At 46.7% G+C, this 18,686-nt stretch overlaps 1 protein-coding gene across 6 annotated transcripts in view; it reads right to left on the reverse strand.

The window, feature by feature from the left end:
- RNF31 (ring finger protein 31) overlaps positions 1–18,686 on the reverse strand; it is a 915,252-nt gene that overhangs the window by 446,960 nt on the left and 449,606 nt on the right. For all 6 annotated transcript variants that reach the window (XM_069633995.1, XM_069633999.1, XM_069633998.1 and 3 more), the window contains exons 11-13: positions 13,625–13,807; positions 5,416–5,622; positions 4,968–5,141 (exon numbers count right to left, since the gene is read on the reverse strand). In XM_069633995.1, the coding sequence (XP_069490096.1) occupies positions 4,968–5,141; positions 5,416–5,622; positions 13,625–13,807 (564 nt within the window). The remainder of the gene's footprint in view (positions 1–4,967; positions 5,142–5,415; positions 5,623–13,624; positions 13,808–18,686) is intronic.

Genomic DNA, 18,686 nt, shown 5'->3' on the forward strand with positions numbered 1-18,686 from the left:
GGCAAGCATAATCACATACACAGTCATAGGCGAGCACTGAAGAAGGTAGTTATTGTCTATAAGTCAGATCCCAGGCATTTTAAAAGCTTAGTTAGTGCTGTAGAGGAGTCAAACTCCCCCCCCCCCTCCTCCCCAGAAGGAATGCGGCCTGTGGGATCTAAATAGGCCACAGGCTTAGTGTGTGTGGTGTTCTTCACTATGGCCAGCACAAACTGACTCACCAGGTGTCCACTGTCCGTCAAGGGTCCATGCGGGTTAAAAATAGGACTCTCATGTTTTGTGCAGAAAAGTGCATTTAGAGATACAAATTGTAAGTGTAAAGTGTGGAGGAAACTACAGGACCCATATATCGAGCGCAGGATGAATGAAATATGGATAGAATGAATGAAAAATGTTTGTACATCTATAACAATGTTTATTTTTCTTTGGGCTATGCCTCAAGGTTTGTAAACCTCTGCAGAGCTGCGTGTATTTTTTCATAGCTAGCAAAATGTAGAACAGCATGCCCTGACGCAACTGCTGACAATGAAGAAAGGAGGCTTTGGAGCATCCCTTTTATGGAAAAAGGACGGATTTGTCTGAAGTCATGATCCGGCTCCAGTGACATCACCATGGAAAGCCAGGACCTATATAAACCCCTGCTTGAAACCACTTTAAAAGTAACCGGAAATCCCTTATGTGTAGGTCTGGGGTGATACAAAAGTATCCCCATTGTACTGCATTGAAAGTTGCTGTGTGCAATATAAAAAAGTTACCCAAAACAGATAACATGTAACAAGAAAAAGGAAAACAGTTCCCCAGTACAGACAGCCTGAAGAACTAGTCAGTTTCTCCATAACAAATTAGCTAAAAGTCAGAAAAAGGTGTAAAAACAGAAGCAAAAGGTTTGGGGGGGGTCAATAGAATATTGAGGAAATATTGCCGAAAAATAACACTTTGCTAACTAGGGGGAGAGCCCTTAGAGTGAGGAAAAAGATGGTGCTGAAACCAGAGTGGAGAAGGAAGAGACTCCTAGAAGGGATAAAGACTGAGACTTAGAATTGCAAGAGAGACAAAGGGACCCCATTGGAGCCTGGGTCTGCACTCCAGCTACACATTCTATGTGAATTAGTACTGTGACCATAGGCAAAAGCCCATGGTAAAGAGACAAAGGAGTGGGAGTCAGAAGCCCTCACCCATCCCATTCATTGGGCAATTCCCCAGAATATGTACTTTTTTTTCAGTTTTCTTTTCAGTGATAGAGAAAGAACTAGGTTAGGATTAAGATTCTGGTCGGAAGACTATTTATGTTTGGAACTTTTGGCATCCTGACAAAGGCCCTTTTACTTTATGTCAGGTTAGAGTAGGGCAGAGTCATACATTTAGTAAAAGGTTAGGCCTTTTCTTCATTTGTGAAAGAATAAAATACTTTAAATCGTGAGCCCTTGTCTGTCTCCTCAGTCTGACCTATCACACAATTTACGAAACAATTTAGGTGTAATGTCCTTAGCAGATACCATACTGGCTGACTCTGCGATGCTGGCTTTATGCACAGAAAAAGCATCTGACAGAGTCAGCTGGATATTCAATTGGAGGGTCCTAGAGAATTTTTGGTTTTGGAAAAACTGGCTTAAATGCCTTGGAAAACTCTATTCTGACACTATGACAAGAGTAGTGGTGAATGGTGCTAAAGCAGACATTTCCCTTATCAAGAGGCACACACCACAGCTGTCGACTCTACCTGTTGCATGCCCTAGTAATGGAGCACTTGGCAACACACTTGCAAAACTCTGATGACATGTAAGGCCTTAAGATACAAGGGCGCAAATAAAAACTAGCACTCTTTCCAGATGTCCTGATTTACATAAGAAATCCCATGTTTACAATTCCACGGACAATGACTAATATTCAATCATATAGGCAATGCTCAGAGTTCAAAATGAACTACACCAAATCCATGCTATCCCCCCCCCGGATGAGAAGTCTATCCCTATAAAAATTATCCTCACCACCCTCCCATTTACACAAGCAGAGACAAATATCAAGTCCCTTTGTATTACATCAACTAAGCATGTAGACTATCTACTGCTCATAAAAAAGTGAAAACATATGATAGGTGCAACAAATCCACTTCTGGAGCACCAGTGGTCCAGGGATGAATATCAGTTTCTAAACCATCAATCAGCCCGACACCCATCATTCAGCCCCACACATCCAGTACACAAGGGATCTGAACAGATTGGAAACACAAGCAAATTATAAACCTCCTTGTCCAATTTTGGTAATGTGGACGGAACAGCAGGCTTATCTCCAAAAGTTTGTGGATCGTTGGTTAGTTGCTACAAAATACAACCCACCCTGTAAAGGAATGCAGAGGACAGACAGTTTCAAAGAAGGAAAAGGGATGCACCCTGGATTTCGACAGGAGGGTAGTCAGTATAGGATCGTGCATCTGGCGGAAGATGTAAGGCAGACTGTGCCTTCAGCCAGGGACCAGTGGTGAGTTCTTCCTTCTGATGAAGCCTTAAAATGATCTGCCCAAAAGAGGGGCTCAAGCCTCTTGAAGCCCAATTGACCACAGGGATTGGTGTAGGCCAAGCATACCTTCATTAACAAATCCTGGGTCCCCACCAACAATCTCCTGTATGCATGCGGTCATAACCAGAGTGCTTTGCAAAAGAAAAGATAAAGGGGTGAAAACATGTAATACCAAGTTCCACACATCTTCCTGTCTATTGTGGATCAAAGATTTTCTCTGGTCAATGGAACTCTCTGTGCTTCCTGATTAAAGCGGCAGGTATCCATTGAAGCTTCTGCGAGAGCAGACTTTCTAGCGCCGCCAATCCACATACCCGTAACTTCTGAATGGGGTCCCCCTGCAGGGATGACTACTGTAATACACGCCGTCCAAGACATGACATTTCACTGTCAATCAATACTAAGGGCAGGTGCTGTCTTCAGGGTGACAGTGCATTTGAAAGGTTGTTGGGGTGACGTGTTTCTTTTGTTAACTTCTGCAGCCAGGCCCCATGTGGGCCTGTTTGAAGTACACTCATAGTATGCTAATTGCTGCCACTGGCTGCAGGGCCCAAAAAGGATAGGGCAGATTCATGGAGCATTTGTTAGTTGGCAGGGGGTAGGTTTGCCCTCCCCCTTCTGAGATAGCATGGTGTAGCTGTCATATCCCAACTAAATATGATTGGAGGGACTGCACCTGTATGCTGGGTCCACCCAGAGTACACAGGTCTATGTGTATGTTGTGTAGTGAGCATAGGAAAATGTGGGTGGATAAGTCCCACACATTTTCCAGAGGTTGATCTACCATCATTCAATTTCATTTAAAATTACAACAACAAAAAAACAGGTGAGTGCACACCCACCGTGCGGATGGTCGAATTCCGCACAATAGGTAGGTAAAAACAGATATGTCCTATATGTCCAGGCTTAATGATGTCAAAATGAATATCCTCCTGAGGGTTCTTTTCCTGTTTTAGAGGCTTCCCATCTCGATGACTAAACTCTTCTGCACATGCTTGAAAACTAAAAGATTGGCTTTTTACAGAAAAATACAAAACCTATAATGGCATGTAAAGTATTATTCCTTCACAAAGAACAAGGACAGGTGGGTCCAACAGATCTTGAAATGTTTTAAGCCTTCCAGTTGCAGGTATTGGTGGATCACATGTATTCTAAAACCACAAAAAAATGGGTTCAGCTGGAAAATGCAAAAATGTCTCCGGTGACTTAAGGTGAGTGGTTGCAAGTACCTAAAATACCTAAAAGAATTCTTCAGCATCCAGAGCTGAAAGTCTTGTGAAAGCTTTGGTCTGCCCAAAGAGATACTAGAAAGCCTTGCTACTTGAGTTGTATTTGGGCACCATCAATCATGAACAATATAATAGACCCTAATGGGTTCAAGGGTTAGTACAAAGCGGTTCTACAAAGGGCGTAACAAATGTTGTTTACAGGAGAATATAGACATGTAAATCAATTAGAGGACCTACTGAATATAGGACCACTTCAGCACAAAGGAATTTTCACTGTCAAATGGGAAAAAAATGTAGAGAACGCAAGGAAAAGGCTTGAAATCTAAACTGTACAACATTATGGTACTATCTGAACGCCCAAAGGAGTAAAGCATACGGAGACAATGGCAAATTGAACTTGGAAGGAACATAGAAGATGAGCTTTAGACTAAGCTTTGTACATTATTACTCTCTCGAACGTCGATTGCCACACAAAATAAACTACATGCATTGAAGTTACTACACAGTACACATTACCCTGCCCTAAAGATATCACATATCTACTCCAAGAGTACAACATATTGCTGGCGAGGGTGTGGTAATATTGGGACCACATGGCATATGTGGTAGACTTGCCCCTTAGTGCAAACATATTGGCATGAAGGCCTGTCTTGAAACTACGAGGTGGAAGGACAGCAAACGGAAAACAGAACCCTTATCACTTCTTTAGGTTGGAAAAAAGGGAAACAAGTATGCCTGCCACTTTGAGGCACATGATACATATTATGCTATTAGCTGCAAAAGTCAACCGGGTGAAACCATGAAAAAAGGGTATGACCTCCTATACAAACATGAGAAACACGCGTCCTAGGGCTAATGATTCGCCACAGAATGGTTCCCTTTCATAAAGAAATATTTGAGTAAGTATTCATAATTTAGCTTTGGACATCATATGACATTTTATATGAAAGCAGTGTATTACACTCAATCTGCAGAGAGGTTACTGCCATTTCATTTTGGAAGAAAACTGATCAATACAGAAGCATCAGAATTGGTGGGAGTTTGCTTGCCTCGAAGAGGGTTTTTATATTGGAATCGGTTTTCAATTGCTTATCAATAGCATCCAAGGTTGTACACGGAGTAAAAGGTGCAACATGTAATGTTGTGAAACATTTGAATAAAGTTCATTTTGGAAAAAACTCGCCTCTCCACCCCCCCACCCATTCCGGAGATTATACTTACCAGAATATCCAAGTTGGAAAAGTAGGTGATAAGTTCAGCTTCATCATTGATTTCAGGCTCTGAACAATTCGGGCACACCATGTCCTTGATGTGTTTCTCCTTCACTGCAATCGTAAAATGTTGCTTAAAACATTCTGGGCAGATTGCACACTCGCACGATGTCAGGGACTGCATCTGGAAAAGGAATCATACCCATCACACCATCGGTTAGTGTTATGTGCCCCTAGTTCGTACAATGATGGGGCAGCGGCCTAAAGGTGTGCCTAAAATAGTGAGTGATCCGGCATGCTATGACACGCTTGGGAAAGCACACAAGCGTGCTGTAGGAAGAAAACACTGTGCCATCACATTCACTTGATGGGGAAGTGGTAGACAAGGGCACGCAATAGCAACCATCATGTTCACGCAGTGGCATTTAAGTTTACAAAGTAACATCAGAATGGCCTACCTTGTTTCGCGGCAGTTCACCATAGCAGGTGGCACAGGGCTGAGCCAGTAATCTCTTGATAAACTCCTTATCAGGCGACTCCAGCACAGCCTCAACAACGTCCTGCAACTCACACTGAAGGTCCCGATCCTGCATGAGACTGAGCACCAGCTCAGCACGTCCCCAGCTCGGTAGGCTGAAGATGGCTAGGATCCTTCGCACCATACTCTGCAAACACAGGTAAGTGAACCACAATGAGAGAGAAAGACTATGCACATTCCTAAGGGAATACGAGAAAGCATTTGAAGGTTAGAGTGATTACGCCCAGAGGTAGTGAAAGTTTGTGCAATCCAGAGAGAGAAAAAGTGAGAGTGTGAGCACAATCAGTGCCACCGATGAGACGGAGCGCTCACGTGTCGAATGGCAGAGCCTTTGCACTTTTCTGATGGAGGGAGTACATACCTGAATGAACATGCATGCCTACGCAAAGAAGAAAGTGCACACAGTTCTAAGGAAGGAAGAACATACATACGGGTCTGAGGAAAAGAGGAGGGGTGGTGGAGGTGGGAAAGAGAGAAACGGACAGACGGACACACAAACACGCCTGAGGAAGGGGAACCCAAATGTTCACTCCAAGAAGGAAGGGGGCGCAAATGCTTATACGAGGAAGGGAAAATCATACAAACCAGAGGCTAGTATGGGAGAGCGTGCATGTTCATGCGAATAAAGGGAAACATGTCGCTATGTGGCGCGCGCACACACACACACACATCCGAGGAAGGGAAAGAGCACACATGCAACCGAAAAAGGAGAGCATGCACAGGCAGCTGAAGTAAGGAACAGTGCACGCACATGCCTGAGAAAACTTGAGAACACATGCGCACTCAAGGACGCAACAGCATGTATGCACACGCCTAAAAAAAGAGGGATCCCGAACATCTACCCGAGAAAGTAGAGCATGGATACAGAATAGAGGGGTGTTGGAGGAGATAGTATGTGCATGAGCCCAAAGAGGGTAGGAGAGGTGCAAATGCCTAAGGGGAAAACCAGCGAGAAAGAGAGCAGGGACGTCATTTCACCAAAATGCCAGGGGTAGCGGAAGTGACTTCACACGACCCTTGACCCCCTGATGACATCACAGGAAGTGATGTCATTTGAGCCCACCCTGAAGTGATATCGTGGGAAGCGATGGAACAGAACCTTTCACCCGTTGACAAAACTGGAAGTGGCATCACATTGCATTGTACACTATGAAAAGAACAAGTTACTTCTTACCTTGTAACGTTCTTTCGACGGGATGTTCCTCCGACGTATTCCTCATCTTAGATATCTCCTTCCAGCTCTGCTGGCCTCGGAAATTTTTTTCTCTAGAGGGCGCTGCGCGTCGACGTCCTCCGAGTCGATGTCCCTCGACAGCCGCCGTATCGACGTTCGACGTCATCCTGCCTATAAAGGCCGCGTGCAGCGTCCGTTGCTCAGTTCCGTTTTGTAGCCCACAGTATTACTGTCTGGACTAGACTAATCACCCTGAAGGAGCGTAAGCTGCAACAACAAGGGAAGTAGAACTGCGGGGATGGATGGGAGGGTCGATGAGGAATACGTCGGAGGAACATCCCGTCGAAAGAACGTTACAAGGTAAGAAGTAACTTGTTCTTCGAAGGGATTGTGTCCTCCGACGTATTCCTCATCTTAGATAGGCTCCCATAGCAGTATTCTATATTCGGAGGAGGGAGTACTGACTTCACGCTGTCTTCTATTGATGAATAGAATGCAGTACAGCCCTTCCAAACCTAGTCTCTTGACTGGAGGAGGAATCCAGATTGTAAAAACGTGTAAAGGTATGGACAGACGACCATGTAGCGGCCGCACATATGTCTTTAACCGGCACGCCTCTTTTGAGGGCCGATGAAGCTGCAATACCTCTGGTCGAATGAGCCCTAAGGTTTTGAGGGGGCTCTTTCCCTGCCAGATTATAACATTCCAGAATGGCTAGAATGATCCATCTGGAAATGGTCTGCTTAGTTATTGGTAACCCCAGCTTGTGACCTGTGTAACCTACAAACAGCTGGTCTGCCTGTCTTATCCTGGCTAGTCTACTAATGTAAAAACTTAAAGCCCTCCTAGGGTCTAGTCTGTGTAACCTCTCTTCCTCTTTCCCCGGGTGAGGAGGAGGATAGAAAGATGGTAGGGTAATCTTATGGAATTCAGAAACCACCTTTGGGAGGAAATTAGGCTTCACTTGCAGGACAACTTTGTCTTTGTGAAAGATTGTATGAGGGGGTTTACAAGAAAGAGCTTGTAATTCGCTCACCCTTCTAGCAGATGTAAGTGCTATTAATAAAACAGTTTTAAGGGTAAGGAATTTTAACGAACAAGAATGGAGAGGTTCGAAATGTGTACCCATCAGGAAAGTTAGTACTAAGTTTAAATCCCATAGGGGAACTTGGAATGGTCTTGGGGGATAAACATTGGTTAACCCCTTTAGAAACTGTATTACCAAGGGTAATTTGAAATAGGATGGTTCTTCCGCAGTACGCTTAAAGATGGATAGCGCTGCGAGATAGCCCTTAATGGTGCCAATTTGAAGGCCTGAATCTGCCAAATATAGTAGGAAGGACAAAACCATTGGGTGTACCACATGAAAATGGGTCGATATTCTGTTCTCTACACCAGCTGCAAAATCTGTTCCAACGGCAGCGGTATAAAGACTTGGTTGCTGGCCTCCTTGCCGAAAGCAACACCTCCATAACATCATCAGGGAGGTCCCAATCCTTGTACCTCAGCCGTTCAGAAGCCAAGCGTGAAGGTTGAGGGTTTTGATGTCTGGATGGAGAACCTGACCTCCCTTCTGTGAGAGTAGGTTCTCTCTGAGTGGAAGTCGAATTGGAGGGCAGATGGACAAGTCTAGAAGGTCCGGGTACCACATTCTCCTGGCCCAATCCGGGGCAATTAGGATCATGGTTCGCCGGAATCTTCTCAACCTCCTGATCATTTGAGGAATGACAGGGACCGGTGGGAACGCGTACAGAAGCGGAAACTCCCAGTCCACTATGAACGCGTCTCCCAGAGCTCCTCTCGGAGGAAATTCCCTTGAGCAGAACAGGTCGCATTTCCTGTTTAGGCTGGTGGCGAACAGATCTACCTGAGGGGTTCCCCAAAGGGCGAAGATCTCTTGAAGGACTTCCTGAGCTAGCTGCCACTCGTGGGAGACTGTGTTCTGCCTGCTCAGAGCGTCCGCTGTCAAGTTCTTCTCTCCGGCTAGGTGAACTGCTGATAGAGAGATTCCTTCTTGGATTGCCCAAAACCAGAGCTGCATCGCCTCTCTGCACAGGGGTAGTGATCCTACGCCTCCTCTTTTGTTGAGGTAATGCATGGCCACCGTGTTGTCCGTCATTACCAGGACGTTCTTCCCTTGTACAGCTGGCAGGAAAGCCTTCAGCGCAAGTCTGATGGCTCTCAGCTCTAACAGGTTGATGTGTATTCTGGACTCCGATGGAGACCAACGACCGCTGATGGTCAAGTCGTTGGCGTGGGCTCCCCACCCCGTGAGTGAGGCATCCGTGACTACTGTTATTTCCGGCCAGGGTTGCCAAAACTGTTCTCCTTTCAGAATATTCTCCTGACAGGCCCACCACTGAAGGTCTCGAGCCACCCTGCCGGGAACCTGAAGAAGATCTGTCATTCTCCCTGAGAATTGTGACCACTGAGTCCTCAGTGCCCACTGGAGGGATCTCATTCTCAGGCGAGCCTCTAGCACAAGGAAAATGCAGGATGCCATGAGGCCTAGCAACCTCAAAAAGTCGAAGGCTGGGAGACGTTGGGCATGCTGGAACTTGGTAACCATCTGTAGTATCTTGAGCCCTCACCTCTGGTGGCGAGGCTTTTCCCAGGGAAGTATCCAGGATCGCTCCTATGAACTGGAGTCTCTGCGATGGTATCATTTGTGACTTCTTTAAATTGAGGGAGAAACCCAGTCTGTGAAGGAAGTGGCACACGTGATTTAGCTGGATCTGAGCTTGTTCCGGAGAAACAGCCCTGATCAGCCAACCGTCCAGGTAGGGGTAGACGTTAATCCTTTCCCTCCTTAGACTTGCAGCCACTACCGACATTAACTTGGTGAAGACCCTCGGGGCGGAGGTCAGCCCAAATGGCAGCACTCGAAATTGATAGTGAGAGTTGCCAATTGCGAACCTCAGGTATTTCCTGTGTTTGAGATGGATAGGCATTTGGAAATAAGCGTCCTGAAGGTCCAGAGATACCAACCAGTCCTGGAACTGAAGGGCCTGGAGGATCTGAGAAAGTGTGACCATCTTGAATTTGTCTTTACTGAGGAATTTGTTCAATTCTCGCAAGTCCCAGATGGGTCTCAGTCCTCCGTCTTTCTTCGGAATGAGAAAGTAAGGGGAGTACCAGCCCTTGTTCCTCTCCGCTACAGGTACCGGTTCTATGGCACCTTTCTCTAGCAGGTCCAAAATTTCCTGCAAGAGGAGCGGATCTGGAGCTTTCTGAGAGCTGATCCCCGGTGGATGACTCTGAGGTATACGTAGGAAAGGCAGGCAGTAACCTTGGCCGACTGTTTCCAATGCCCAAGCATCTGACGTGATAGCCTGCCATACCGTCAGATGTTGAGTCAACCTGCCTCCTACAGGTGTCCTGTGAGGGGAGTCCTCAGAGTGGTTTTGGGGCGGCTGATGCAGATGCCGATGGTAAAGAGGCACCTGCTGCTGCTGCGGCTTTAGAATATCTACCCCGTCCACCTCGGGTAGTTCTTCTTTCACCCCTTTGAGCCGGTCGTCCTCTACCTCTTCTGAATGCGGAGTAGAAGCGAAAGGACTTGCCCCTCGCAGAGGTTCCAGTGGGACGAAAAGGAGTCTGACGGATTGCAGCTCCTAGGGATTTTGCTGCAGCTTTTGAAGTTTGCAGTTTCTCTAAACTGTCATCCGCCTTTTTCCCGAACAAAGAAGAGCCATCGAATGGCATGTTCAAGAGCCTGGCTTGCACATCTGGGGCAAAACCCGACTTTCTCAACCAAGCGAATCTCCTGGTTGATGTACTTGCCGCCATTGCTCTGCTGATACTGTCAGCCGAATCAATGCCCGTCTGGAGGGATTCGCACATAGTGTCTTTACCGTCCTGTATAATATTCAGGAACGCATCCCTTTCTTCTCCCTCCGGGATGCAGTCAGCCGCTGTAGAAGCACACTCCCAAAGTGTATGGCTGAACCTAGCAAGGGTGCAAGTAGCATTAACAGATTTTTACGCCATGCTACATGCTGAAAAGACTTTCTTTGCCATAGCATCATATTTTTTATCGTCCCTGTCCTGTGGGACTGTAGGATAAGCCGTCTTGACATCGTTAGAGGATGCTGCTTGTACCACCAGACTTTCTGGGGATGGGTGTTTAGACAAAAACTCTGGGTCTGTGGAAGATACCCTGTACTTTGTAGACAGTTTTTTATTTACTGCTGGTATTACATCTGGGGTTTCCCAGTTTGTCATGATCTTTCTCTGAAGAGCTTTATGAAAGGGCACCACAGGATCCTCTTGTGGGCCTTTGTCAAGAATATCCGTGAGGTCATCTTGTTGGAAAGATTGTGAAGGTGCAGACCACCCCATGAACTCTGTAATCCTGGCCATTAAGGCTCTGTAGGGGGTTTCAGCATGCTCCCCCGGGTCTGGCTTAGCAAACTCCACCTCAGGGGAAGTGTCTAACCCACTTGCCTCATGTAAAGAATCATGAAGATCCTTTAACCTGCGCTCTTCAGAGGAAAATTCCTCTGTAACTGGGGTTACAGGTCCCTGTAAGTCAAATGTGTCTTGTTCAGACAAATCACCCTCTTCTAAAATTGAGGATATAGTTCTCAATTGTTCTGAACTCATAAAGGGAGAAAATCCCATTTCCAAGGCAGAGGGTGCCGAACTTGTCATTATTGGCCTCGAAAGCGTCGATGTCGTCGACGCCGACGTCGAAGGCTTCGAGCGTGGCGTCGAAAACAGAGGTGGAGGCCTCGAGGACCTCGACAGAATCGGAATTCTACTCGACAATATCGAAGCCATCGACGTCGAGGGCCTGGGGATAGTCACTGGATGTGTGGTAACCGTGACTTTTCTTGGCGTCGACGCCGGTGTCGAGTCGACAGACCCGTGTGTCGACGGGACCCTCGTCGACGGCGTCGACGGAACCTTCGAGGAAGGTTTGGAGGTCATAGTCCTGCTCGAGGGTTCGAAACGCGCTCAAGAGGTTTCTTTCGCCAGGTACTGCGACTCGCGGCGTTTTTGACCTTCGGGTCTTTCGACCAGAGCATCGCTCTCGGCAGTCTTCGAGGGGGTCGAGGCCGCTTTCTCGAAGACGCTCATCATATTTTTTCGGAATTCCTCCCATTCAGCCCGGGAACTATGTTTCGTGGGGCAAGGGATTCTTTTTGGCGAAACAGAGGAAGAGGAAGACGGAGAAGGGGATCTTCGACGTCTCCTCTTCGAGTGCTTCGATCTCGAGGAGTGATGAGACCCACTCCGAGACCTGGAGCGCGAATGGTGACGAGGAGACGAATGTCTCGACTTCGTCGACGAAGAAGAAGCTTTAAAAGTCTTACCTTTCTCCAGCTTCCCCCTACGCTCCTTCAGGGCCTTAGCTGTCATGGACATACAGTCCTCGCATTCCGAACAATGGTGTTCAGCTCCCAAGCACCACAGACAAATTCTGTGAGGATCGGTCAACGACATCTTTTTCCCACAATCTCGACATTTTTTGCAGCCGGATCGAGGAGTTGTCGGTTCCGACGAGGAAGCCATCGAGTACGGATCGAATAACTCGAGGTAAATAGGATTAATCTGACTAAGAACTGAGCAACGGTATTCCGAGGCACTGAGTAAGCGCGGAAAAACGGAACTGAGCAACGGACGCTGCGCGCGGCCTTTATAGGCAGGATGACGTCGAACGTCGATACGGCGGCTGTCGAGGGACATCGACTCGGAGGACGTCGACGCGCAGCGCCCTCTAGAGAAAAAATTTTCCGAGGCCAGCAGAGCTGGAAGGAGATATCTAAGATGAGGAATACGTCGGAGGACAAAATCCCTTCGAAATATGGTTACGATATAACTATGTGATGTACATTTCATACAAGAATGCATCCACATATGTATTGTTAAGATCAGTGTCTATAGGTCCATATTACCGAATTACTGTGAATGCAAGCAGACGTCAATGACCAAATGATAATGATGTGTTATTATATAGCACTTACGCTTAAGTGATTTATATAGAAAAAATATACACCCAATATCACCCAACCTGTGTTGGTACTCATTTATCGACCTCAGAAGGATGAAAGGCTGATTTGAGGCGTTTAAGAACAGACTAAATCAGTGACTCGCCCCCTGAAGTGTGCCTGAAATAAACCTTTAATGAGTCTAGCAATTATTGTATAATTCCAGAATACACATTATTTTGTATTCCTATTCTTTCTTATTTAGGATCAGTGCTGAAAGAGTTAGACCTGTGGCACTCCTGTTCTTATTTTTCTTATTTTTTTTAAGGGGCCTTAACAAGAAAGCCAGCCAGTCCAGAAGTAAAGAGCCACCTGGTGCTGGCCACAGGCCAGAGGTTTGCATTAAAAAAAAACACTTAAAACAAAATATATATATATGTTTAGGGGTCGAAAGGGAGACCTCAGAAGTCGCAATTGTGACCTCTGGCGACCCCTAAATGACTCCCTGAGAGAGTTGAGAGAGAATGTGCCTTAAGCGTGGAGAAAGGGAGCAAGTGCAGAAGTGGGCGGTGGAAGAAAGTAGGGTTGAGTAAGGGTGCACCCACGAAAGAGAACAACATTAGAGGGTAGGCGAGGGAAAATGCAGCGAGTGGCAGGGAGATGGAGAAACCGAGAGAGGGGGGGGGGATAGGGAGTGTGAGAGAGCGCTAGTGGAAGCGAGAAAGGAGAAGGCAAAGGAAAAAGGTGACATATGGAGGCATGGGACAGAGAGCAAGTGAACGTGCAAGAGAGAATGAAGAGCAGAGAGATGGCAATTGAGAACACAAGAAAGGTGGTGCAGAGGCTGCGGTGGGAAGCGACTGGGAATGAGAAAAAAGGAGGTGGAATAAAGTGAGGACGAAACTCGTGAGAGAAGAACAGTATACATGCTGGGAATGGCGAGACAGCAGTAAATAACGAGTTGCAGTTTAGAAGAGCAAACTGGTTTAGAGAGGTTAGGTGCTCACATCTTGTTACTGTACCTGTTTATCGGCAGAGTCGAAGCATAGCTCCGGCTCATGATCCTGCCAGATTCGGATGTGGAAGGGCTCGAGTTGCTGGCGCTGCAGCTCTGTCACTGCACGTCCCACATCACCAGCGTTTATGTAGAGTGACTGCAGGATGCGGGCATAGTCTCTGAAGCCCAAATCCTCAATTTCCTTTATCTAAGAAAATAATGTACACCTTAGAGGGACTATATGCAAACATCACTTAATATGCTATTCAAAGCAGAGTGATGTGCAAAAGGAAGGCTTTTCCAGGAGAGAAAACAAAATGTTCAGTTCAGGCGGCTTTTATTCGACAACTGTCATCTTGCCGAAAGTACATACGTTAAGATATAACAAAAATGTAATACCATAATCACATCAATGATCCAGCAAGTCATAAACACCAATATAAAAAATACTGTGACTAAAATTAATTCTTAAAATACTAAATCTATGTCAAACGCCAAATAAGACCATACAGGTGCTCCACATGATGATATAATGAATGATATACTATAGGAATGCTCATATATCCACAATTCCCTCTTTTATGGTTTTGGTTCTTACGCACCAGGCCTGGGTAAGATAGCTTGATACACAAAAGACCACTGTGGTTTCTTCACAATTTTTAAGTAGTTGGAGCACTGCACCCGGGCAACGTATATTATACATATAACACAGGTGTGTTAGGAACGTACGTCGGGCAGCACGATAACTCTCGCAAAAGAAGAGGAAATGAGGCACCGATTCCTCTGCCAATCCACATACTGGGCAAATCTCATTTCCACCTGCGACCCACTTCTTTGTAACGCATGCCAAACTCGTATGAGAGATTCTGAACCTAATATAAAGGTTACGAGTTAGTGGGTGCCTTACATTGTCCAGATAGCTTTCAAACCCCATATATCGCTTGCTGGTCAGGTAGGAATAGCCCACTGAGAGGTTTGTGCACTTGTTAATTAATTCGGTCGAGCCCATGCGCCCCAGCAAGTTTTTAACTTGCTGGAACCATGGCAAAGATCTGCCACGCTCTGCCTCCAATATCTGAAGTACAGCTTCTTGGTATCTATACAACTCTGGAACTGACCAAAGCCTCAGCCAGTAGAGTTGCGGTCCAAAAAATGGCCTCTTTTTGAATTGGTCTGAGGCCCAATACAAGATATAATGGAATACTCGGGCTTGGTTTAGGGTGCCCCAAATGTTTCTTTAAGAATTAGCATTCCGCCAACCCCAGATTGCTGCAATCTGCATGGCCCAAAATTTCGGCCCATACATGGCTGATGATTTAGCCTGTACTGTAAACATTTTGATTGCCGGTGAAATTGGGCCTTGGCCATGGGTATACATAAATCTCACTATCCCTCTGCCCCATATTTTTCGAACTGTAGGCTGGATTTAGCCACTTGGAGGGACCAATTACCATGGTTATAAACCTAGTTATTCAAACTGCTGAGCTTGCTCGAGTGAGGTATGGTTCATGGCCAACCCCATTTTTATAACTTTGCTAAACATTGAATGAAAAACAAATAACTTGCTTTTCACCATATTAATCCCCAATCGGAGCTCAGAGCATTTCTCCACAAAGGCGTCCAGAGTAATTCTGAGGCCTTTTTACTGATGTTGCTAATATGACATGCATTACTTACCGTAATAGCACTTCTGATGATTGTATCTGCTTAGATTCACATGCTGTGCATGTGGTCCGACATCCAGTGGTAACCGCAGAGTATTGCATCTGGTCTTTCGGGGACCAAAAGGGGACGTCAGCATAGGCATGTCTGTAACACTATCCCTATGGTGACGTGTAGTGTACCCAAAATCCCTTACACGCCGAGGTCCCTCCGATTGTATTTTTTCTGCCATGAAGAAGCCCAAAGCTATTGTGAGCGAGTATATGACGAAGAGAGAAGTAGTAAGACGTCTATGTTCCTTCCTTCCACCCCGAGTGGGGAGGAAGGCAGGGCGTGTGAATCTAAGCAGATACAATCATCAAAAATGCTATTACGGTAAGTAATGCATGTCTTCTGATGCTTGTTAATCTGCTTAGAATCACATGCTGTGCATAGACTAGCGAGCAGTGCCCGGAGTTGGGGGTGGGTTGTGAGAAGGAACAGTAGAGAAAACATGTCTTAGTACTGCTTGTCCCATCTGAGAATCAACTTAGAATGAGTGTCCAGGCAATAGTGTTTTGCAAAGGTGTGTACAGAACTCCAGGTTGCCACTTTGAAAATGAAGTCTAGGGGAACATTTGCAATGAATGCTATGGAAGCCCCAGTGCCCCGAGTAGTGTGTGCTCTGGGCTTGAAGGGCAGTTCTCTTTTAGCAAGAGTGTAACATAGTGTGATGCATTTGACAATCCACCTTGAGATAGCTGATTTAGAGACAGGATCCCCTTCTCTGCCAGCTGCCACAAACAAAAAATTGGTTTGTTTTCCTCAGTGGTTTCGTTCTTTCCAGTTAGAACATGACTTCAAGATGAATTTAGGCGTGAATCTGGGACGCGTGCGCAGAACTACCTTATGCCTGTGAACTGTAACAAAGGGGTCTAAAACAGAAAGGGCCTGCAGTTCACTAACCCTTCTGATAGAAGTGCTAGCCACTAGGAAGGCTGTCTTATAAGTAAGGTATTTTATACTTGCTTTATGCATTGGCTCAAAGGGGGACCCCATGAGCCTGGTTTAAACCCCATTTAGATCCCATCCAGGAGCTGGGTGTGAAATTGGGAGGATACATTCTTTTAACCCCTTCCATAAAGGCCTTAATCACCAGTATCTTCCACCACGACACCTTTTGTTGTGACGTGGTGTAGGCTGAAAGAGCAGCCAGATTAAACTTTAGAGAATTGAAGACCAACTGTGTGTCCAACAAATGGGTTAGGTAAAGTACAATGTGTGTGGGTGAGCAATCGATGGGATTGACACCCTTGGTATTACACCAGATAACAAAACGTTTCCATTTGCTGGCATAGCAATAACGGGTGTTAGGGTTCCTCGCTTCCCTGAAAATGTCCATGCATTTCTGAGGGAGCTGTAGGTGTCCAAACTCTATGAACTCAGGAGCCAGGCTGCTAAATTCAGAGTTTGTGGGCATGGGTGTAGGTTCTCCCCCCTGCCCTGAGACAACATGTTGTACGGACAGGGTAGTTTTACTGGTGGGGAGAGGGACATTTCCATCAGATGAGCGAACCAGGGTTGGCAGCCCACATGGGGGCCACCAGTATCATGGTAACTGGTTCCTGGTGCATCTTGTGCACTATTTTATTGAGAAGGGGAGTTGGGGGGGGGGGGGGTTGACCATGTTATCCAGAGACCGTTCCCCTTGGAGCAGTTCTGGGGGTACCTTGAGGCGTAGTCTTGGCATTGGGTGTTCTCCTGAGTTGCGAACAGATCGATCTCTGGGACGCCCCATTCTGCAAAGCTGTTGGATGCAATGTCTTTGTGCAAACGCCATTCGTACTCTATGGGTAGAGGGAAATCTCTTTTGAGCACGCCTGCCAGAAGATTGAGTTCCCCCCTGGAACATGTTGGGACAACAGAAACATCTTGTGTTCGAGAGCCCATATCCAAATGTTTTGGGACAGCTTGGATAGCCCTGGAGAGTGAGTGCCCCCCTGTTTGTTCAAGAACTACATGGTTGTAGTGCTGTCTGTTAGAATCAGCACTGTCTTCCCTTGTAGTTGCATCTGAAAAACCTTTAATGCCTTGAACACCGCTAATAGCTCCAGTAAGTTTTTATGGTTGGATGCTACTTGTGGGGACCACACTCCATGCGCCATCTGCTGAAGCAGGTGAGCTCCCCACCCCGTGAAAGATGAGTCTGTCGTGAGAGTGCCTTCCACTGCAGGGGTGGTGAAGGTTTTCCCCTTCAGAAGGTTTTCCCTTCACCACCACTGCAGAGAGAGAATCGGGGCTGGCGAGACAATTACCAAATCTTCCCATTGTCTGCTGGCCTGACACCACTGGCTGTTGAGCCACTCTTGCATGGGACACATGCGCAGCCGCGCATGGGGAACCAAGTATATGCATGACGCCATCATCCCTAGCAAACAAATGGCTTTGCGCAGCGCACCTGCCGACTGGCTACATATTGAGGGATCTGAAAAAGCATGTTCTGAACCCTCTTGTTGGAGGGCAAGACGAGGCCGTCTTTCGTCCCGATTAGAGCCCCCAGAAATTGTTTTAGTTGGCTGGGGAGTAGACTGGATTTTTTCTCGCTGATGGAGAATTCCAGACTGAACAGAAGGTCTCCGGTCCTTTGTGTGTTAAAAAAACATGTGTCGTACGAATCCCCTGTTATGAGCCAGTCGTCGAGGTAAGGGTAAACCGGGACGGATAGTCTGCACAGGTGTGCTGCTGCTACTGCCAGTACCTTGGTAAACACCCTTGTCGCCGAGGCGATGTCGAAAGGGAGCACTTTGAATTGGTAATGCCTGTCCTCTACCATGAACCTTAGATATTTTCTGTGTGCTGGCAACATTGAAATATGAAAGTATGCATAATTCATGTCCAATGTTGCCATGTAGTTCCCCTGTTTCAACAGTGGGATCACCTCCTGTAGCGTTACCATGCAAACCTTTTGAGGTTTTATGAACTTATTCGCTGGGCGCAGGTCTAGAACAGGGCGCATGGGGAGGTCCATTTTGGGTACAAGGAAGTACACTGAATATATACCCTTGTTTACCTGAAGAATAGGCATGGCTTCTATGGCGTCCTTTCCCAGCAGCGCTTCCACCTCTTGATTCAGGATCTCCAGATGGTCCGGTGAGAGGTGCCGTGAGCGCGGTGGTCTGAATTGTGGAGGTCGGGCGAATTCCATGCAGTACCCGTGGGCGACCGCCCTTATGACCCACTGGTCTGAATTTATCCCCTCCCATGCCGTGAGGAAAGATGTTACGCGCCCCCCGACCGGGTTGACATGGGAGGGGACCTACATCTGATGGTCATTTCTGACCAGAGGCTGTGGCTCCTCTGGGATTGGGGCCTCTACCTCTGGCTTTGCCGCGTCGCTGACTCCTTGGAGGGTAGTATGCAGGGCTTCCTGAAGTTTGTCCAGCATT

Source organism: Ambystoma mexicanum, chromosome 13, assembly GCF_040938575.1.
Source record: "Ambystoma mexicanum isolate Mex_15411 chromosome 13, UKY_AmexF1_1, whole genome shotgun sequence".
NCBI lineage: Eukaryota > Metazoa > Chordata > Amphibia > Caudata > Ambystomatidae > Ambystoma > Ambystoma mexicanum.